Below are 22155 nucleotides of genomic sequence, written 5' to 3'. Positions count from 1 at the left end.
AATTAGACATTAGCCGTCTTATACTTTGTCGCTAAAAGGTTTTAGTGGTAATTATAACATTTGTCGGTAAAGACCTTTTTAATGGCCGCAAAAACTATATAATTTTTAGCGGCCATTTTTTTGGCAATTTATATGGCCACCAAAAGTAATTCTAAGATTTTAATATTATTCACTTTTAATTACAATTTATTTTGAAGCATACAGTTGAAGTTTCAATTTTGCATATTTAATGATTATAAATTATAAGCTAAGAAAAACATCTCCTAAAACAAGAAAATACTGTTAAACCAAACTACAAATCAAAACAGATTGAATAACAAAACAAAAAGTAATTCAAAATTTTAGATACCATTATAACAAAAACATAAAACAATTTAGAATTTCATATAACCTTAAAAACATATCCCTATTATACTAATGCGCTTATCAGTATTGATAGAATCAGGCTAACTCGTTTTATGGTTATATATAACCAATAAGCAAAATGATGAGAAATATGCTTACCGAGTAATTGATTGCTTTCCAAGGTAAAGGAGGCCTCTGCTTGAACCTGAAATAAAAAAAAAAAATTAAAAGTAAAGATATTAGGAACTGAGTTGATATGTGATACCAACTCTTTAGACATAAGATACTTTTAAGTGAAAGAAAAACCTGAAGTGAATTTCATGTTTTCGATATTGATTAAGGATAACTCAATTATTTTTTTTGTTTTTTGATGGAGTATAAGACACTTTTAAGTGAAAGAAAAACCTGCAGTTTTAATATTGATTATGGACTACTTCTCTAATTTTCAATAAGCTCTAAATTAGTTCAGAACCAGTCCATCTAATTTTTAACCAGCTCAGAATTGTTATCCATTTTCTGAACTTGCATCCAAGTATAGGGATGATATTCTAAAAATCTTACAATTAGAAAAACCACATAATTAGAAACATTTTTATATTCTAAGCAATAATGCAAACAAAATCTTAATGAAACTCTACAGAAAGCATTTCAAAAACTTAAAATTAGGATCTGAAATCCAAATATAAACGGAGCAAGAAAGCAAGAATGGCAGATCAAGCAAGCGAGAACGGAGAAGACAAAGCAAACAAAATATTAGGATCTGAAACACTTAAACACTTCAATGTTAGCTTGATCTGCCAGATTCATTAGGATCAAGCAAGCAAACTGAGCAAAAGTAGTAATACAGAGAGAGAATCACAGGCTTCTAAATATTGAAACCTAAATCGAAAAATAAATGGAGAAGTTCTACCGATAGCGGCGATCTTGTGCGTCTACATGCAAGAACGGCGGCGGTACAGGCGGCGGTATAAGCGGCGGAGATGTGGTGTTGTAACAAGAATAGTAACGGTGGCTAGAAGGCTTTGGCGACTAAAATCTGATATGAACAAATGATGACAGTCGGTGATGGTAACGGTTACGGCGGTGGTGATCGGCGATGGAGGAAAGCACGCGAATTAACCCAGTGTCGATACTTCTCTTCCTTTTTTCAGTTTCTCTTTCTCTCTCCAGTTTTCAATTTTATTTAGGGATAATAAAAAAAAGTAATAATAAAATTTAGTGGCAATAATGATAATAGCCACTATAATAATTTAAAAAAAATTAAAATTATAAGTAATAAAAAATAATAATTTTCTGGCAATAGTAATAATGACCACTATAACATATTGTAATAATGACAAATATATAATTATCGCAAAAACATAACTTAAATTAAAGAATTAGTGGCCATTATGTTATTGCCACTAAAAATTTATCATTAAAACACATTTTTCTTGTAGTGAATGTGTAGGTCCAAGTGCATGCACATTAATTGTTCGATTATATTAAATAATAAGATATAAAAAATATACAGCAATTAAATAACACATACAATGATCTAAAGATCCCTTAAAATTTTAATGGTCGGTCCTGTATGTCTATTATTGGTGGGATTATTGTCTATGTTGAAAGTCAGATCCAACGCCCAGAAAAATACCTGTTTAGTAGTGTCATTTCAGTATGATACAGGATACCTACAAGGCTACAAATAAAAAAGTGATACCTAGTTATTCCAAAGATTTATCTAAGCTTCTCCCTGTACAGTAATGCTTAATCTTCTCCTGCCTCAAAATTCTTACGGTACATGGATAAGTGAAATTTTAAGAAAAAATATTAGACATAAGTGTAATTTCTGGTGTCTATTTATGTGAATAAAATTAAGTTCCATTTTAAAACAAAAGCCGCCGCTACAAGAAAATTATTTATTATAGACAAATATTTTTGACAAATTTTATCCCATAAAAATACAAAAAGATTTTGCGAGAAATTTTTTGTCAAAAACAAATAAAAATGAATTAACATGAATTACAGACAGAAAAAATAATCTGTCAATAATTCTGTCAAAAAATTATTTTTTTTCATAAAAAATATTTATCGATAGAAAATTTGTCTGTATTTAAATAAATAAAATATTGTGATTTTATTAAATTATTATAGACAGAAAATTTAAAATATTCTATCGAAAATATTAAGATGAGAAGTTGGTTCCCGTTACTCCCAATCCTTCATTTCACTTTTTTAGTTTTTTCACGTTTTTCTTGAATTATTCCCTCTCTCTCTCTCTCTCTCTCTCTCTCTCTCTCTCTCTCTCTCTCTCTCTCTCTCTCTCTCTCTCCATTGAAGATGTGACGTCCTCCGATTCGCTGTCGCCGTCGCCGCCGCTCGCGTCGTATGAGCTTCCTCCACTACCGCTCTCATTGTGTTTGCTTCCTCTGTCGCCATCGTCACACGAGCTCTCTCGTCGTTCTCTTGTCTTACGAGCTCCCTCCGCCGCCGCTCTCGTCACTGCTTCTTCTCTCCTCGGCAGAGGTTTGTCATCATCTCTTCTCGTCGCCGTTAGTTCAGGTAGGCCTCCGCCTCCTTCTCGTCCCTAGCCTTAACCCTTCCATTGTGATTATGTTCTGATTTCATTATCCCTAACCCTAACCCTAACCTTGTCCCTTCCCTATTTTGCTTGAAGTTGAAAATCAAAGAATATGATTGAAGAGAGCTCTTATGTTTGCAAATCAGTTGTTGCTGCTGCTGCAGAGAAGGGAGTTTCTAAATTCTAAGGTATGAATTTTGTATATTCCTGTAATTTTGTAAAATCTAAAACATAACAATTTATATGATTGTGATATAGAATAAAATTTGTTTATGAACTATATATCTGAATTGCTGAGATTTTTTATCTATATGGAACTTGCATGTAATTTAGGGGTGTACATGGGTCGGGCCACACCGGGTTTGGCTTAACCCAGATCCGACCCAAAATATAGACCGGGCCTAATTTTTAGACCCTAACCTGATCCTAGACCCGATGAAACCTACGCACTTTTGGGCCGGGTGAAAACTGGGTCTTTAGCATGTAAAAATCACCTAATCTCCAACCATTATTTCACAATTCACATAGTAAAATTCACTTAAAAAATATAATAAGAACCAATCCTTCTCTAAAATTAAAGCATAACCATAATCAATACTAATATTGTCTAATAACACTAAATATTTAAATCAATACAAATAACACAATATTATGCATTAGTCTAAAGTCTTATACATTTTAAACATAAAGCATTAACTTATAATCTTATAATGATTAATAACACAAAATTTAAGGTTTACAATATTTAAATTCCACATAAGAATAGACATCATCCATCATTAATAACACAAAATATTAATTGTGTATGATGACCGGACCACCGGGCCGAGTTCGGGTGACCCGAGCTATGGCCCAGATCCGACCCGAAATAATGATCGGGTCTATTTTTGAGACCCGTACCCAACCCTAGACCCGATAAAATCACATTAAATTAGCCCCTAAAGTGTTCGGGGCCGGACCATATACACCCCTAGCATGTATGTTCTTTTTCCTTCCTGTTCTTGTTATGACTGTTAATTTTGGCTTCTCCTTCTTATTCTTGTCTGAAATCTGCTGAATTGCTTTTTATTAAGTTTTTGTGCATCTCCATTGGGATCTTTTAATTTCTCATGGATCTGAACCACAATAATATGATTGAGTGTGCAAAAATGGTGTTTGATTGCAAAGGAACATCGGTCATATGCAGAACTAGGAGCTCACTGATTCTGGCTGATCTTAAAAAGGTATATGACTCTTGCATGCAATGCTGTGCCTGTGACATTTCTTTTCCATGTCATTTTTATCTCTCATTTTGGAAACCATCATTAAAAGATTGTGATTCATTTGCTAGCTTTATATTATAAATTGAAGCATGGTAATTGAGAAATTTTGAATATTCTTTGTTGAATAAATGGATTTGCGCCTGAGAATTTGGACAATCAGCAGCCGGTTGGGCTTTTGCCGGAGCTGATTAAGCCAGAAGGCAACTACAGTTGTTTGCAAACTTTAATTCTTTGGGCTTGATGTATTTTCCTTTTTATTGCTTAAAAAATTTAGGTCATAAACACACTAAAGAGGGATTAAGCGAACCACCATGGCTTAACCTCACCCATTCACAAGTGTTTCATTGGTTTATTTTAGTTCACTTAGTATTAAATTGTTTTGAAATTTTTAATGTCTTCTCATGCTGAATGAACTCAATTAAAAATATTGTTCCAGGAAAGTTACATATTCGAATTAGAAACCTTTTCAGATCTTCATATTTGCTGGGACTAGTGGGTAAGTTTCTCTGTCATGGAATGATAATATAGGTCTTTTTTCTTTTATTTAGCTTTTAAATGTCCTTCTAAGGGTTTTATTGACTAATATTTTATACAATTGAATTGTGGCACACTGCCATTCAGCTTAAGTTCTACATTTATAAATCATTCTATTTCTATGTCTTCACATTGATTGCATTATATATTTATTACTCTTGTAACATTTGCTAGATAAAAAAATGATGCATCAAGACGTTTTCAAACATTGCAGTGTATTTTGTAAACCTCGAATAATTAGTAAATAATTAATCAATAACTTAAATTTTAATCAAAGAAATTAGAAATGTAAATTTTATAGCAAAATAAGATAGAGTATATTAAAACAAGAATTTTGACACTAATTTTAAAAATTTTGGCCAAATATTGGACTAAATCGGTCAAACTGGATCAAAATGGGCCCAAAGCCCAACCCACAACTCATTAACTAAAGCTCATTTCATCCCAAACCAAGGAAACACGTTCCTGGAAAGGGAGAGCAAGGAAGAGGTTCCAAACCCTTGGGCATAAATTCAAACCCACATAACTTTTGATCTAGACCTCCGATCGCCGCACTATTTACGGCCACGCATCCGCAGTGACGAGCTCTACAAAGCCCGGTACCTTTTAAGGTGAGAAAATCATATTCCTAGATCCTATTATTTCTTCTTCAGTTCAAAAATGTTGAGGTTTTGAGGTATTAAGATTTTGATTAATTTGATGTTTTAGGATTAAATTGACTTGAGAAATTGGTAGGTTTTGGCTTAATTATTGAAGCACATATACGGTAAGGATCTTTAACCCTAGTCAAACCCTTCATTATGTGAGTTTTGGGTATTGAAATTTATATATATGTGGTAATGTGTATTAGGTGTGTGTATTTGTAAATTAGAGACTTTGAACTTTGAGGGTTGCTTTTGGTGCCTTGGTGGTGTTTTGGGGTATACGCGAAAATCGGCCAAGGTATGGTTTAAATTTTGCGTATTTAATAGATAATGTCGTGTGAAAACTTAGGCAAGAGAACCGTAGGATAGGTTGGAATGATTATGTATGTTGGATGTTTAGCATTAATGATATTGTTGATGATATAAATAAGTATGTGTTGGTGATCATGGTTATAGTGGAAATAAATGCTCCTTAGGTGTTTGGATATTGTTAGCAAGCTTGATGATTTGATTGTAGATGTATGCATGATAGAATGATGATGGTTTTGTTGATGAGAGCAAGAGATTTAGGGTGTGAATGGGGTAAAAACTAAAGTATGATGATTTGTAATATGATGAGTGGCTAGTAGGGTTATATGGGATTGATATGAAGTGTGTTTTTTGAATGGAGTCAAATGGTGACTTATGATAATATATGTATATATATATATATATGTTAGATAGGTAAAATAAGTATTTTATTGATGTATTTAAGGGGTTGGTGCATGATATTGTTGATTTGATAAATGGTAGGACATGAAGGTTGTGGGAGTATTGAGAATGGCATGTTGTGTTGGTGGTTGTGGGTATGGTATGTTGATTTTGGAATTTAGTTTTAAAGAAAATGAGGTTTGGAGATTTTGTGTAACTTTGGTTTTTGACCGAACTTCGACAAGTCATAACTCGGCTTTCGGACTCCTAAATTATTTCAAATCTATTTTATATTAAAATTAGGTCCATTGCGAAGTTTACACCGTTCGAAGAACGGATGAAAAATGATTTAAAACGAAAAAGTTATGCGCGTCAGAAGTTTGGGATTTAAATTGCAATTCTGCAGCTTTTCAAACTTAAATAAAAATTTTGACAAAACGTACGCCCACACACGCGTACGCGTGACGTAGGATTCTTGCGTACGCATACCATCCATTCGCATATGGTAGCTACTGTCTGGTTTGCATGCGTACGCGAGAAGGGGCATGCGTACGCATCTTGGTCCAAGCGCGTACCCACGCGTGCGCGTACCCACGCATATGCGTGGTTCCTATTTCAACAAAAATAGATCTTGTGTTTTAAAGTTCAAATTCAAACCTCTAGTCTTCTATTTTCATTCCTTAGCCCTAGATATAACAGTAAGCCTAGTAATAGGATGAAGTTACGAAATTAAGGAAACTTGGAGATAAAGTAAAGGTTGCAAATGATGAGATTAAGCTATGAGACGGAAGGTTACTTGGAAGTAAAGGAAGGTCTAGAGTAACTGAATTGAAGTGTTAATGATAAAATTGGGGATGATTATGTGTGGCCGGAATGGTCGAGATGTGTGTGTGGCCGGAACGGTCGAGATATGTGTGTGGCCAGAATGGTCGAGATGGCAAGATTTGGGTGTGATCCCGATTGCTCGTTAACTTGAAAAATGTATTCGGATGGCAGGTTGAGGATAGAAGTTTCCTCTCTTGTCATGATGAGGGTGTGGGAAAAGTGGAAAGGCACTCTCCTTCGTATTGTTTCCCTACATTCTTCTCTGGTTGCAAGGTGGAAAAGCACACTCCTTCGATGTGGAAAGGCACTCTCCTTCGTATCTCCTCCAGGAGAAGGTGGAAAGGCACACTTCTTTGATGTGGAAAGGCACTCTCCTTCGTTTATGATCCTCCTGGAGATACGCAACCTAGAGATCAATGTCTGGGTTAGCTACTAGATGTGTCCGGTTCTGGCAAAGTAATCGACACGTGAGCTCACGGCCAATAGGATAGACATTCATCATATGCATATGTGTGCTTTGTTTGCTATGCATAATTGGGAATGTCTAATTGATTATATTCTGCTAACTGTTGTAATTGCTACTTGAACTACTTATTTTTTATTTGTGTTTGCTTTGTCTGTTTGTTTGTCTATGCGGATTATCGAAGATGGAGGAACAGAGGAAAGGTGAAAGAGTTTAGTGGTTAAATTAAGTTTGAGTTAGGCTGAATAACCCTTAGAAGATCACCCTTCCTTATGGTTGCTATTTAGTACTTTAAGCTTTATAACCTGAGTGTCGGCGTTTTAGGATTGCCTCTGGCATTCCCATGACCTTATATCTTATGTGCGTGGCACCTTCACCATGCTGAGAACCTCTGGTTCTCATTCCATATTGTATTGTTGTTTTTTAGATGCAGGTCGAGAGGCACCTCGCTAGGCGTTTGGAGCTTCTGCAGCGAAGTGGTTTCTTTTGGGGCTTCTTTTGATCTTTTGATAGATGTACATATATATTCTCCTCTTATATACTTGTTTATTTTTCTACTCCTAAAGGATTATGGAGAATTAGGGTTTCGTCTATGTATTTTCGGCTTTGGGATATGTATATATGTATGTAAATATTCTCCGGCCAGTCTTAGATTCGCAGGCTGAGTTGGGAGCTAGTTATTCTGTATCTTTGACTCTCTATTCTCACTTTCTGTTTATTTATACTTATAAACTTTAGATTCTTAGCACGCAAGTAATCTCGTTTTTCGAGCGTTGTGTTTTTTATTTTGTGATTTTCTTTTACCTGTTTTCCAAGGCTCCTCATATATTACTCTCTTTCCAATACTATTATGTATATATTTTACTTTAGAGGTCGTAATACCACACCACCTCTAGTTAAAGGCTTAAGCGTAAAGTTTTGTCTGGTAGGGTATTACATATTTCTTCTTTTTTCTCAATTTTCATCATTCAATTTTATTTTCAATATGAAAGTATCTGATCATATGAAGCAAATTTGGAGTTATCAATTTCATTTATTTGTTTTCTATAGCCTTCCAATGCGCTGTTTGCGTTGTTTGAGCAGTTATTGCCCTTAGCAAGCATGGAGAAGCTGCAAAAGTCATTTTGGAGGAACAATTGTGTGCTGTGCTGCTGAAATTGGACAAAGAATTAAGCTATTACAAGAAGATAGGTATTTATTTTACAAAAATGCACTTTGATTTTTTTGCTGGAAAGTGTGTTATCAATGATCTTTTTTATTATGGCGGACTCTTTATTTGTGTTCATGGTTCTTTTACAATATTTTATTGATGAATTTCCTATTCCTTTTTCTATTTATATTTATTTATTTTTTTGTTTTCATTTTTGCTGTCTTTGGGCAAAAATGTGTCAAGTCTTCAAACAACAATTCAGAACCTTGAAAACAGCTCATCTTTCCGCTCAGCTGATGTATCTGTAAAGGTTTATTTTGTGTAGCTTCTTGGATATACTATATAATACTATACAAGTTTTATGGGCCTTAATTACTTTTCAAAAGGAGGAGAGGATCACTGATACTTGTATGCATCAGAAATGATCTTTAATGTTTTAATATTTGATACTTAAAAATTTACTTGAGGCTGCTGTCTAATGGTCGATGACTGCCTATATTCAAATGATATAGCACACAAAATATAGATACATTGAAACTAAGATAAGGCAAAAGTAGTCTTTGTTCTCGTTCTCGGTTTGAGGACAAAAATTAAGCAAATTTTGTTCAAGGACAGATATTTTTCTTGTTTTTATATGTTTCCTTAAAACAAGTGTGTCTCCCAATGTTTATGCATTTTTGTATAGACCTATCAACTGTGTGAACCTGTGGTTCATATCGGAGGAGGAGGGAAACTCCTCAATTGCTTGCCTATTTATGTCTGATTATATTTAGCTTAATGGTGGACAGGAAAGTGCTTCTGAAAATGAGGAGTTGAAGTCTCAAATTGAAGCAGCTTGTACGTTGGTGGAGAAATTGGTGCTGGAGAATGCGGAACTTGTTGAGAAGGTAACGTGCCTTGTTCTTTTTGGATTTTCTAAGAGAGCATTGTCGATGACTTACTAGAAGATTCGGTTTAATAGTAGTATATTAGATTGACCAGGTAAGATGTAGATACTAATGCACCTTTTTCCGTTGTTTTTTTCTCAGATTAACATGTTGTATGTTGAGCTGGATCGACACAATGTAGAAGTTGGACTTTCTGGAGGAGTTGGACCTGATTCAATTAATGTGTTTCCTCATTTTGATGGGGTGGCTTCTGATATAACCAAATCTGCAGAGGTTAAGTCTGTATTAGCTCAGGAGTCAGGTTCATTGCAAGAGGCATCAGTGAGGAATGATCGTGATTATCAACGGCGAGCAAGCTGTTGGGTTAACTCCAAACTCATCATCGCTATCTGATGACACCGTAGAAATTGTGCAGATCCCATTGGATGACAATGAACTACTTTGTTCTGTTTAACTAATGATCTGTATTTCCAGCAATTAGAACATATGCTCAAGGTGGACGCAAAGGTTATGATATCTTTAGCAGCAAAAAACAAGGGAGTGCAGATTTCAGGAAAGCTTGGGCAAAGGAGATGGATGAAGATAACACTCACTTCCCGTGGCTTTTATATTCAAATCTTGTATGTTTCATCTCGAAATTTGGTTGATGCTTTTGCTCCTGGAATTTTTATTGAATTTGTTTTGCATTCTAATAAACTATGTCGGTACAATTTTGGTTGACTGACTGATATAACAAATTTTCAATCCTCCATTTTAAATAATATTTGCAATAATATAATTATATGGGTTATTTTTGCAGTCTGCTTCATGTGCATTGGCCTTGAATAGCTATGCTATTTCACTCGATAACAGGTGGAGATTTTTTTTCTCTCTTTTAATTACCGTTAAAGGTTTATGGCTATCTATCCATCATATCTTTAGCACTGAGAGGTTTTAATTTTATTTCAGTCAGGAGATGTCAATATCAACTTTCAATGTGGAGCTTGATGCTGCTAATGCAACTTAATTATGCATTAATATTTTAGATTATCTTATCTTTAAGTGCTAAGTGTAATTTATGACATTAGTTAATGAAGGAGATCCATGTAACATTGAGTTTGTCATCTTATTTTTTTGGATATCTTTTTATTGAGACAATAAGATATTGGCTAATGATGTTGAAAAATAACATCCGATTTTATAAGTATCATGTAATGAATAATATGTTTATCTATGTGATTTTTGGCTTTCTTTTTTTCAATTTACAGTGTGTTTGATGGAGTAAATTTAGAAAACAAACCTAAAATATTCATTTTGCAATAGAAAAATCTAAAAAAAAATCTATTTTACCTTACTGACAGATTTACAGACGGATTCTGTTTGTATTCAGAGTTTGGAATGGTTTTTCAAGACTCCAATTACCGACAGAAAATCTGTCGAAAAATCTGATGCTAGTTACCAATGGAAATCCGTCGAAAAATCTGTCTCTAATTACTGACGAAAATCTATCTCTAATTACCGTCGAAAAATCTATCTCTAATTACCGACGAAAAATCCATTAGAAAGTTTGACGTTCTAGGGAAATGGAGGGGAGAATTTATCGAGGAAAAATCTGTCGGTAAATTACCGACGGAAAAAATTTGTCGGTAAATAATTTTCGACGAGGCTTTTACAGAGAGACGAAATTCGTCGGTAATTTCGTCAGTAACCAAAAATCTGTCTGTAAGGTAGCGTTTGGTGGAGAGACAGAGACGGAAAGACTGAGACTGAGAGACAGAGACTAAGAGACAGGAATTGAAATAAATCTCAGTATTCTGTTTGGTGCAAAATGTGAGACAGGAATTGAAACAAGAATGAAACTCTAATTTAATTTGCACAAAGGATAAAATTGGAATTAATTAATTGAAATGAAAGTATTTTAGGTATAAAATGTTATTAAAGTTTCAGTCTCCATCTCTAAAAACTTCAGTCCCCTGTGTCCCTACTTTTTGGAGGTACTGAAATACTGAAATTTTAGAGACAGAGACAGAAATTTTAGTACCAGTCTCTAAATTAACAAACACGATACTGAATTTCAGTCTCTCAGTCTCTGTCTCAGTACCTCAAAACAAACGCTACCTAATAAAGACCAAATCTGTCTGTATTAAGCAATTTTCTAGTTGTGCGCAGAGTTATGCTACGTGTATACCAAAATCAGCCACTAAAGTCAATCACCAGTATAAAATATATGTTAGAATATAAATAGACATTGAAAATAAATTAAATCATACATATATTAATTTTAATAGCTAATTTTAGTGTACAAATAACATTTTTGTAAGCACACATTTTGTGAATCTTGAGCCATGTTTATTGGAAAGAATATGAAAAAGAAAAAAATAGTGAAAATATAATTTTTTTTTTAATAAATAACTAGATCTCCATTTAAAAGAATGTATTATTTTATTTTTATTAATTTTTTAAAGTTATATATATATATATATATATATATATATTATTCTCTCCTTATAAAAACCTCTTCGTCATAAAATTCTCCTTATTATAATGGGCAACAAACTAAGGTAAACATGACAACGACATTCATTTTCCGATAGGTTGTGGGTCGTGAAGGTGACGACAACATGCAATGGTAGGAGTTAGAAAATATGTTTTTCGGCTAGAAAGGTTTAGGAGCTCATCCTGGTTTTCATTTTATAAAGACAAATTTTAGACTATGGGGGTCACCTAGTTATGAAACAAGAATAGAATCAGTTGTAAATAGTTGTTTGGGCTCTAAATGTGTATAAGACATTATTTTGGAAGAAATGTAATTTCTTAATTGCAATTTGGGCCAGAGTAAAAATGAACATAGAAGGAATTTGCCATTGGGCTAAAAATGTGTAACACACCATCATTTTTATTTTCTTTTCCTTTTATTTATTTCTTCATTTGTGAAAATGATTAAGTAAAGGAAAAGAAAACAACAGTAATGCATTACTAGCTAGCATACATACGCCAAATTTAACATCATCATTATTTTGGTTTAGATAGAGCTAACTCAGTCTCGTACTCTCGTCACTCATCACCACATTATACAATATATAATATGATAAGCCTGCATAACACGTATTTATATCTTTTATCCACTTCATGAGGCTGATTATTAATACTTTTTTCCAAATTGGAAGACAGTATTGAGTTTTATACGGTAGTGGCTAGTGGCTGCGAAGGTGGCTTAGCAACTCATCAACGTACCTCTCTTGTCTCTCTTCATTCACAAAAAAGTGCTTCACCTTTTTTATATTCTCTCTATAAACCCTTCCCTCTTCTTCCACCATCACAAGCCTAACCGACTCAGCCACCGCCTCGCTCGTAAACGATCCATCCAACTCGTTCCTTGGCACAGAATACCCCATTTTCTTCTCCTCGACCACCCTTGCGTTGATCCCCTGGTCCGCAAGAAATGTAAGCAGCACCAATGGCTTCTCCTTCTCAACAGCCTCAACCACCGAAGTCCAACCGGAGTGAGTCAAGAATCCACCCACACTCTCGTGCCCTATTATCTTCAACTGCGGCGCCCAACTCGTCCACACCACTCCCCTCTCCTTAGTTCGCACCTCGAACCCCTCCGGCAGACGCAGCTCCTCCGTGTCGGAAGTTCCCCGTCGAGTCCTAAGCACCCAAAAGAACGGAAGCTCCGTTTTCTCCAACCCGAGAGCTATCTCCCTTACTTCCTCCTGGCTCGGTTTCGCTTCGCTCCCGAACGCCACGTACACCACTCTCCCACGCGCCTGCTTGTCAAGCCACTCCTTTATCCACCGCCACGCGTCGTTGTCTTCGCCACCGGCAAACCCCGTCGTGGGGAGCTGGCCAACCGGGAGAACAGGTTTCTGGTAAATATTCCGCAGCACCTGAAACCACTCGGGTTGGAAGTCGGTGCATCCCCTAACCGCGACGAAGTCGCAGTTTTGGATGGCAGCGCCGAAGCGGTACTTGTCGGAGATGCCAGAGGCGTTATCGGAGAGAATGTCAGATATTCTCATGATCTCGAAGTAACGGAATGCCACGGTGGAAGGGAATGGGACCCACGGCGGAGGGACGGTGAAGTTTTCGGGTTGGGTACGGATTGAGTCGTTACCCATGAGACAGAGAGGAGTCCCAAGGAAGCCCATTAGAGGAGCGGGAAAGATGCTGTAGAAAGCGGTTTTTATGCCGAGTTTGGAAGCAACGGAAGGAACCCAAAATGGAATGAAGTCGAAGAGGACCCAGTCGGCGTTGGAAGATTCCAGAAATTGGGCAAAGGGTTGTTGGAGTAAGTCAAAAGCTTTCTTGAGGTACTGAACGACGTCGTATGTGACGTCGGTTGTGGCCTCGACGTTCTCCGGGAGGTTGTCGACTCGGGGTAGTGGGAGGTTGACGTATTTGAGAAGTGTGGTGAGGTTTTGCGGTAGTTTTGGGAGGCGGTTAATGTTTCTTGGTGTGGAGATGAAAGTGACTTTGTGACCCTTTTGAGCTATGAGCTTGGCCAGCTCGAGGTAAGGGATCATGTGGCCAAAGGCCAGCCATGGGAACATTACTATGTGTAGCTGCTTTTCGTTTTCCTCGTCTCTGGCCATGTTGGAGGCTGGAGGGTGGTGTGTGGAGAGAAGTATTATTGTGTTGTTGATTGGTGCAATGATTTTTGGGGGCATATATAATTAGTCCAGTAAAAGGTCGAATTAGCCTAGAAGGTTATTCTTTTTTTAAATTAGTTTTAAAAAAACAAAATAATTAAATTCATTTTTTAAAAATTTTTAATTAGTTATGTTAGTTCTTTCGTTAATTTTTTTATTAATGGTGTTAAAATTTACTAATATAGCATATTAAGTGATATTCTAATATATATCTATGAATTTTAATTGACTATTAACATAATAAGTTTATGAAATTAGATCATATTAAAATTTAATTGAAGAAAAAACTTGAACTATTAGAATTTTTCAATTTGAGATTTTTTTTTTGTGACTTTTCAATTTGAGATTGATTTGATTTAATTTCGTAAACTAATTATATTAATAATCAATTAAGATTGCCAATGAATAATAGTTCAAATGGCATAGTTTCTCTATACTTAATTAAGAGGTTGCGGGTTCGAATCTCCTATCTTTGGTAATAAAAAATAATCAATTAAGACTACTAGGTATGTGATTTGATGTTACTTAATGTACAACACCAATAAAATTTGACGCCGTTAGCAATTAAAATGATAAAAATACTAATTTAAAATTTTTAAAAAATAATTTTAATTAAATTTTTTTTAAGAACTAATTTAAAAAATAAATAATTTTTTATGGTCCAATTTAACTATTTATTCATAATTCGTCCCATAATAATTCGTGCATTGTATTATGGGCAGTATGATCACAAAATATTATTATTTTAAATAAATAATAATTTATATTTATAATTATTAAAATGTATACATATAAATTAATATAATTTATATTTATATTTTTTAAAATTTATATACATAAATTAATAAAATATATTTATTAAAAATAATTTAATATTTATGCAAATAAAAAAAATTACTAACAAGTACAGACTCCAAAAATTTCTCTTGTATTATTTGTTGGTACCTCACTGGTCACTACTCACTACTGCATCAGTCATATCCAATTATTTTTAATAAAAATCTAAAACTAATTTTTTTTTAAATAGTTTCAATTAATTACATTGATTTTTTTTATTGACTAATTAATTACAGTAATATGATTAGTGAGATTTAGTTCAACAATTAAAATAAATTAATAATTAAAATGAATTATTCAATTTATTTTTGAAAAAATTATTAGTATTTAATAAATAAAAAAAATATAAAAAGATTTTTGAATATGCATTTAAGGCAACTATTTGGACAATTTTTTGGAATTTTTATTTAAATTAAAAAATTTAATATTTATTAATTTATTTAAGACTTAAACAAATTATAAATACAAAAAAGCTACGCATCTAAATTTTTTTCTTAACTAAATCTAATTAACTAAGTTAAAATAATACCTCTCAGATTTATGTGCCACTTTTGTTTTATCTGAAACAAAAACTTAAATAACTGAATTTTATGTAAATACTATAATCTTTTTCCTTTTTTTTTTCTCCTCTTTCTTCTGTATCATTTTTTTTACTTTTTTTCATAATTAATTTTATCATTATCTTTTTCTTTTTATTCGTCTTTTTTTTTTATTTTATTTTATTTTTGTTGTTATTTCTCTCTCAAAAAAAAAAAGAAAAAAAAGATACCTAACAAAAAAAAGAAAAAAAATCAAATAAATTTTTGTTAATAAACTGTTGCATGAAATCTCTTTGTGAAATTTTGGTTAAGGAATTTTTATATCATAATTATAAAATTTTGGTATCAGAACTAAAAAATTTATGTGTTGCAAGTAAAAAATTTTGGTGTTATTTTTTTTGTTTCATGTTTTCCTCAAATAACTTCCTCCTCCCATTTTTCCTTTTTGTTTTATTCTTGTTTGATATTTTAATGATTTTTCTTGTTTTATTCTTTAAGAAGAATTTAAAAAAAAAAGAAATCAAATAAAAAAAAGGAATAAAAGAATTATGTAATTTTTATTTCTTTATTTAGTTTATCTTTTTGACGATAAACGCAAAAAATTTTAAAATGAATACATAACTTTATAAATAAAAACACATAATTCACTAAAAAAATAAAAACACATAAATTATGCAAAAAGAAAATAAAAATAATAAAAAAATTGTGTCACAATTTATTATTAAAAAATTTTGGTACTATTTTTTATGTAAAAAAAAAGTATAATTTATATAGATAATTTTTATTGCATTTTAACTAATTAAATTAGTTGGACTTAGTTACCAAAAATATTTAAATATATAACGAATTTATTATAAATTTATGTATCATTACTCATTAGTCATTTTCACATGTCGAGGCAGCATAAATGAGTTACTGAAAATTATGTATTTGCGGTCACAATTAACAAAAAAAAAAAAAGCAAATTTCTTTTTCTCATTTTCCACTCCATATTCGTAGGAAAATGGGAATAATATCTGAGCCATTTTTGCTAGTAATGAGTGCCAAAATGAGAACGAAAATTTGAGACATCTTTGCAGGCAATAGGACCAATATATATATATATATATCATACCACCTCTATTTCATTTTCTTGCCTTTAAAATTATAACATAATGTATAATTTCGTAATTTTCTTCGATGAAGTGGTAAATAATAAATAATTTTTTTGGGCAATGAGGGTTTCGGAAATAGCAGTTCTTTATATAGGATTAGTTGAGAATAATATGATTCCATGATTTCTCATTCAAAAAGTACTATCATTATGTGTGGTAGTGGGGAATCCAATGTATATTTCATTTTAAAATCACTCAAATAAAATAATTTCCTTTTATTTTTCTTTAAATAAACAGATTTTAGTTGAATATTACAAAAAAAAAAAAATAGCACATAAATTTTATTTGAATAACAATTTTTTTTCAAATAACACAATTTCTTTGTTTGTGAAATTATTGATATAATTTTTTGTGGAAATTTAATTAGAAATTATTTAATTTGTATACTTAACATTGTTCATTATTTTTATATTTTTTATTTTATTACCTAAAAAGGTATTCTAATAATTTGAAAATATTATCAGATTAATAGCATAATATTTACAGGTTTAGTAGAGTTGGCCAAACATCATTAATCAAAATTTACCAAAACTGACCTCCAAATTAAATTATAATTGTGCTGTTCATCATTTGGTATTATATCAATATATCATGAATCACGATGTTCTAGTATGGCAAATAACTTTAGAAACAAGATTTGTATATAGATAGATACACAGGATTACAGGAACATCAATTACTCCCAGATGTGGATATGGAACACGACCCAATACGTGGATACATAAATTTAAAATTTTTATAAGATATAAAAATATAGTATATATATAAAATATTAAATTTTTTTAGATGAATTATAATTATATTTTGATATTTTATTAATATTAAAATATAAATTAATTTTTAGTTATTTTTAATTATATAAAATAATTAAAATATTTTATTTTAATAATTAATAATAAATATTATTTTTAAATTTATTTTAAAAATATATGTTAAAAATAAAGTTAGACATAATAACACATAATAATATTTAACGTATCTAAATATATATGTTTAAAATTTTTTTATATTTTATTAAGATACGATTGAATACATAAAATACATATATCAAATAAAAATCAATAAATATTATTTCTAAAATATGTATCTGACAAATAAAAAAAATGCCCATAATTCATAGATCGAGAGCATTGACTGAGGAAATGGATCCTCTCCATTTTTTTTGTCACTGGAGAGAATACAGTGTAATCTCCCACCTTTAATTCTTCAAGTGGGACCAATAATAAATGAGAGAGAATGCATTGAAGGGTGAAATCTTCCACTGGATATCATCCAGTTTTTTTTTCACTGGAGAGGATCCACTCCCATTGACTGATGGGCCCACCGATTTTTATTGTTTCAAATAAAAGTTCAACGATTTATAAATTTACTTTTGGTCTGTTAGAAGATAATTACCGACGCTTTTTATATATATATATATATATATATATATATATATATATATATATATATATATATATCATATTACGCAGACACTTAAAATTAATCATAAAATTAATTATTAATATAATATATATTAAAATATAAATATATATTAAAAATAAATTAAATAATATATATATATATTAGTTAAATTTTTATATTTAATTGATATTTTTGTTGAATAATTTTATTAAAAATATTAAATAACTAATAAATATTATTATTTTTAACCAGTATTTAATTAATAATAATTTATATTTATATTTATAAAAATTCATAAATATAAAATACATAATTTATATTTATATTTATCAGAATTTATGTATATAAATAATAAAATTTATTTGTTGAAGATAATTAAATATTTATACTAGCCAAATATGATCAAAATTATTAAAAAATGTTGATCTCTAAAAATTTTTATAATTTTATTTACATACTACATATCTAGTAATTTTCTAATTATTATATAATCAATATAAAAAACCAACTAACCAAAATAGTTATTTATATTCTTACCTTTTTTGAAAAAGAGTAAAAATTTACTTATTATTATTATGCATTTTTTATATAAAGTTTTATTTTTTTATTTCTGCCACATAGATTATATATTTAACGATGGAGTCACAAGTGACGTACGACTGGCATTTTCCCTAATATTATACTGATTTTTCAGCCTTGCGTTACCCGTGCGTAGATGCAGATGATTCTTGTATTATTGTGCCTTGCTATTCTACCTTCCTTCCTCAATCATCAAACTATAAATCTCCTTTTCTGATTATTCTAAATATAATGGTGTGTATAATATATTAATATTCAAAGTCACCTTTTTTGATTATTCTAAATATGATCACATATTTACATTTTCATTTTTGTTCATACCCTGACCCAATGATAAGGCTCAGGTCCAAACGAAAGGCCCAATCCAAAGGATTAAGTCTCGCTCTATACCGACCCTCACCCCGCGAAGTCGGTTCTTATCACGACTTGCTCTAAAGAAGTCGGGACGAAGATTATCTGGCAGATAAGATACCCATTCAAATGAGTAACTGCCCCTAAAATCTCTCTACCTACTTCCTGGAGCCATATCTCAACTTCTCTAAGATAAAGGGACAGTTATTCCCCATGAATAACGGAACTACACCAACGGTGGTTATTGGATTACCACTATAAATACCCTGACGCTCCTCAGGTATCACTAAGTCCCAATACTCTCTAGACCTGTTTTTCTCCCTTTGCTGACTTCGGCATCGGAGTGTCTTTGCAGGTACCACCCCCCTCACCTCTCACGAACAGGTCGGACGGAGCCTGGGGATCGTCAATCCATCTGCAGACCTCCTTTCTCATACGTTTGGGCCAACCAATATTGTCCAACCCATTAATCTCCGGTTACCCATCGTAAAATTGGCGCCGTTGCCGGGGACCCGAGAGATCAACCAGTGATGGCGGACAGATCCCCTGAGGAGGGTCACGTAGAAACAGATTCCGAACAAGAGAATCTGGATACCGGAAATAACGACGCGGACCTAACCCTCCGCCAGGAAACCAACGATCAACAAAGAGAGGATACCTCCGGAGTCAAAACCCCGAAGGTGAATTCCTCTGAAGGCCGTGAATTAGAAAAGGACGGACAGTCCCATGCAACTGAACTTATGGGATTAGTTCATGTCCACCAAAGTCGCTTGGAACAACTAGAACAGGAACGGGAGCGACAAAGGGAGGTAGAAAAACACCTAAGAGAGGAGATGGATCGACGAAAATAGTTAGAGAAAAAACTCTTAAAGTTGGAATCCTCCCTCAGAGGTCGGAACTCCCGTGACGATAGAGAAGAGTCCCCCTAGGAGGGGAGGATCCTTTCAGTGAGGACATAATGAGGGCAAAGGTTCCAAGAAACTTTAAAAGCCCCGATATGGACCTCTATGATGGAACCACAGATCCAAAACATCACTTGAGCAACTTTAAAAGTCGGATGTATCTGGCTGATGCTTCCGACGCAACGCGTTGCAAAGCTTTCCCGACCACCTTGTCAAAAGCAACGATGAAATGGTTCGACAGCATCCCCCCGAGGTCGGTAACCAGTTTTGAAGACCTCTCAAGGAAGTTTTTGATGAGGTTTTCTATCCAGAAAGACAAAGTGAAACATGCGCCAAGCCTCCTGGGAATAAAGCAGGAGGTCGGAGAATCCTTACGCGCCTATATGGAAAGGTTCAACAAAGCATGTTTAGAGATTCAAGACCTGCCCACAGAGGCAGTCATAATGGGGTTAGTCAATGGGCTTAGAGAAGGTCCCTTCTCACAGTCCATATCTAAAAGACACCCCACCTCCCTAAGCGATGTGCAGGAAAGAGCCGAAAAGTACATCAACATGGAGGAAAATGCTAAGCTGAGAGACCTAAGTTGCCGACCTGGGCACCCTCCCTCAACAAAGGAAAGGGAGAGGGAAACCAAGAAGAAGGAAGAATTCGGTCTCGATAGACCAAGGAAATATCACTCTTATACTCCTCTAAAGGTCTCTATAGTGGATGTATATAGAGAGATTTGTAATACTGAAAGGCTGCCACCCCCCAGACCCATTAAAAATAAAAAAGGGGGGGAGCCGCAGCGACTACTGTGAGTACCATAAAGTATATGGTCACTCCACAAACGACTGCTATGACCTTAAAAATGTGATAGAAAAGCTGGCTAGAGAAGGTCGGCTCGACAGATATCTCATAGAAAGGTCGGACAGTCATGGGAAGAGAAAGCGAGATGATATGGATAGAAGAGACCCACCACCGCAGACTCCGGAGAGACATATCCATATGATCTCAGGGGGTTCGCAGGAGGGGGACTCACCAAATCCTCTCGCAAAAGGCATCTCAAGAGAGTCTATCAGGTCGGAGGAGAGTCATCCGACCTTCCTACCATTTCATTCACAAAAGAAGATGGGCAAGGAATAATCACTGAACACGATGATCCAGTGGTAATAACTATGATCCTAGCAAATGCCCATCTCCATAGAACCCTAGTAGACCAAGGAAGCTCATCGGACATTCTTTTCAAGCCCGCTTTCGACAAACTAGGGTTAGATGAAAAAGAATTAAGAGCCTACCCCGACACCTTGTACGGATTAGGTGACACGCCAATAAAGCCACTGGGATTTTTGCCCCTCCACACCACTTTTGGAAAAGGGGAAAATCAAAAACTCTGAGTATAGACTTCATAGTCATCGATGTGGGGTCAGCATATAATGCTTTAATCGGCAGAGCTACCCTCAATCGACTCGGAGCGGTGGTATCCACTCCCCACCTTTGTATGAAATTCCCGACCTCAGCGGGGATAGCAACGGTAAAAAAAGATCAGAAATTGGCAAAGAAATGCTACAATGAAAGCCTAAACCTGAGAAGAAAGGGCCGAGAAGTCGACACAATAGAGCTCGGAGGTGCAAGGGCCAGAGAAGAGCTGCGACCACAGCCGGGAGGAAAAACCGAGGAGATACAGGTAGGCGAAGAAAAAGGAAAAAATACTCACATAGGAGCCAACCTAGGGGAAACCCTAAAACAAGGGTTGACTAAACTCCTAAGAGATAACTCCGATCTCTTCGCCTGGAAGGCATCCGACATGCCTGGGATAGACCCCGAGCTCATATCCCACAAGCTTTCGGTCTACCCGGGGTCCCGACCTGTGCAACAAAGAAGACGCAAGCTCGGCCCAGAACGAGCCCTGATAGTAGAAGAGCAAGTGCAGGCGCTCCTGGAAGCCGGTTTCATCAGAGAAGTCAAGTACCCAACATGGCTAGCCAATGTAGTGCTAGTCAAAAAACAAAATGGCAAATGGAGAATGTGTGTCGACTATACCGACTTAAATAAGGCCTGTCCCAAGGACCCTTATCCACTGCCAAGCATTGACACCCTAGTAGACTCCAGCTCGGGGTATCAATACTTGTCGTTCATGGACGCCTACTCGGGGTATAACCAAATCCTGATGTATGAGCCGGACCAAGAGAAAACGTCATTCATCACGCCCAGAGCTAACTTCTGCTACGTGGTCATGCCATTTGGATTGAAAAATGCAGGAGCCACATACCAGAGGTTGATGAATAAGGTGTTCGCCTCTCACCTTGGAAGCCTAATGGAAGTATACGTCGACGACATGCTGGTGAAAACCGAAAAAAAAGTCGACCTCTTGTCAGATCTCTCACGAGTCTTCGACACCATAAGGTTACACGGG

General features: G+C 34.1%; 1 protein-coding gene and 1 long non-coding RNA gene across 4 annotated transcripts; one reads left to right on the top strand and one right to left on the bottom strand.

Annotated features, from left to right (window-relative positions):
* Nucleotides 1-4976: 4976 nt before the first annotated feature.
* LOC112733828 (uncharacterized) lies at nucleotides 4977-10531 on the top strand. Of its 3 annotated transcripts, XR_011870472.1 has the most exons (6): nucleotides 4977-5315; nucleotides 5413-8517; nucleotides 9265-9363; nucleotides 9505-9983; nucleotides 10163-10215; nucleotides 10312-10531. It is a non-coding gene; the product is annotated as an uncharacterized lncRNA (long non-coding RNA). The 3 variants fall into 3 exon arrangements; XR_011870471.1 differs by lacking the exons at nucleotides 4977-5315; nucleotides 5413-8517 and adding an exon at nucleotides 8596-8786; XR_003168289.3 differs by lacking the exons at nucleotides 4977-5315; nucleotides 5413-8517 and having other exon boundaries at nucleotides 9077-9363.
* A 1668-nt stretch (nucleotides 10532-12199) lies between these two features.
* LOC112733827 (UDP-glycosyltransferase 91A1) lies at nucleotides 12200-14118 on the bottom strand. The gene has a single exon (XM_025782920.3). The coding sequence runs from the start codon at nucleotides 14010-14012 to the stop codon at nucleotides 12537-12539; it is 1476 nt and encodes a 491-aa protein (XP_025638705.2). The 5' UTR covers nucleotides 14013-14118; the 3' UTR covers nucleotides 12200-12536.
* Between the last annotated feature and the right edge of the window lie 8037 nt (nucleotides 14119-22155).

This window comes from Arachis hypogaea, chromosome 13, assembly GCF_003086295.3.
Source record: "Arachis hypogaea cultivar Tifrunner chromosome 13, arahy.Tifrunner.gnm2.J5K5, whole genome shotgun sequence".
NCBI classification, from domain to species: domain Eukaryota; kingdom Viridiplantae; phylum Streptophyta; class Magnoliopsida; order Fabales; family Fabaceae; genus Arachis; species Arachis hypogaea.
Note: the sequence above shows the minus strand (reverse complement) of the source record. Positions and strands in the feature narration are given on the sequence as shown.

Coding starts and splice junctions, on each gene's coding strand:
- LOC112733827 (XM_025782920.3), bottom strand. CDS start 14,012: ATGCCCCCAAAAATCATTGCACCAATCAACAACACAATAATACTTCTC.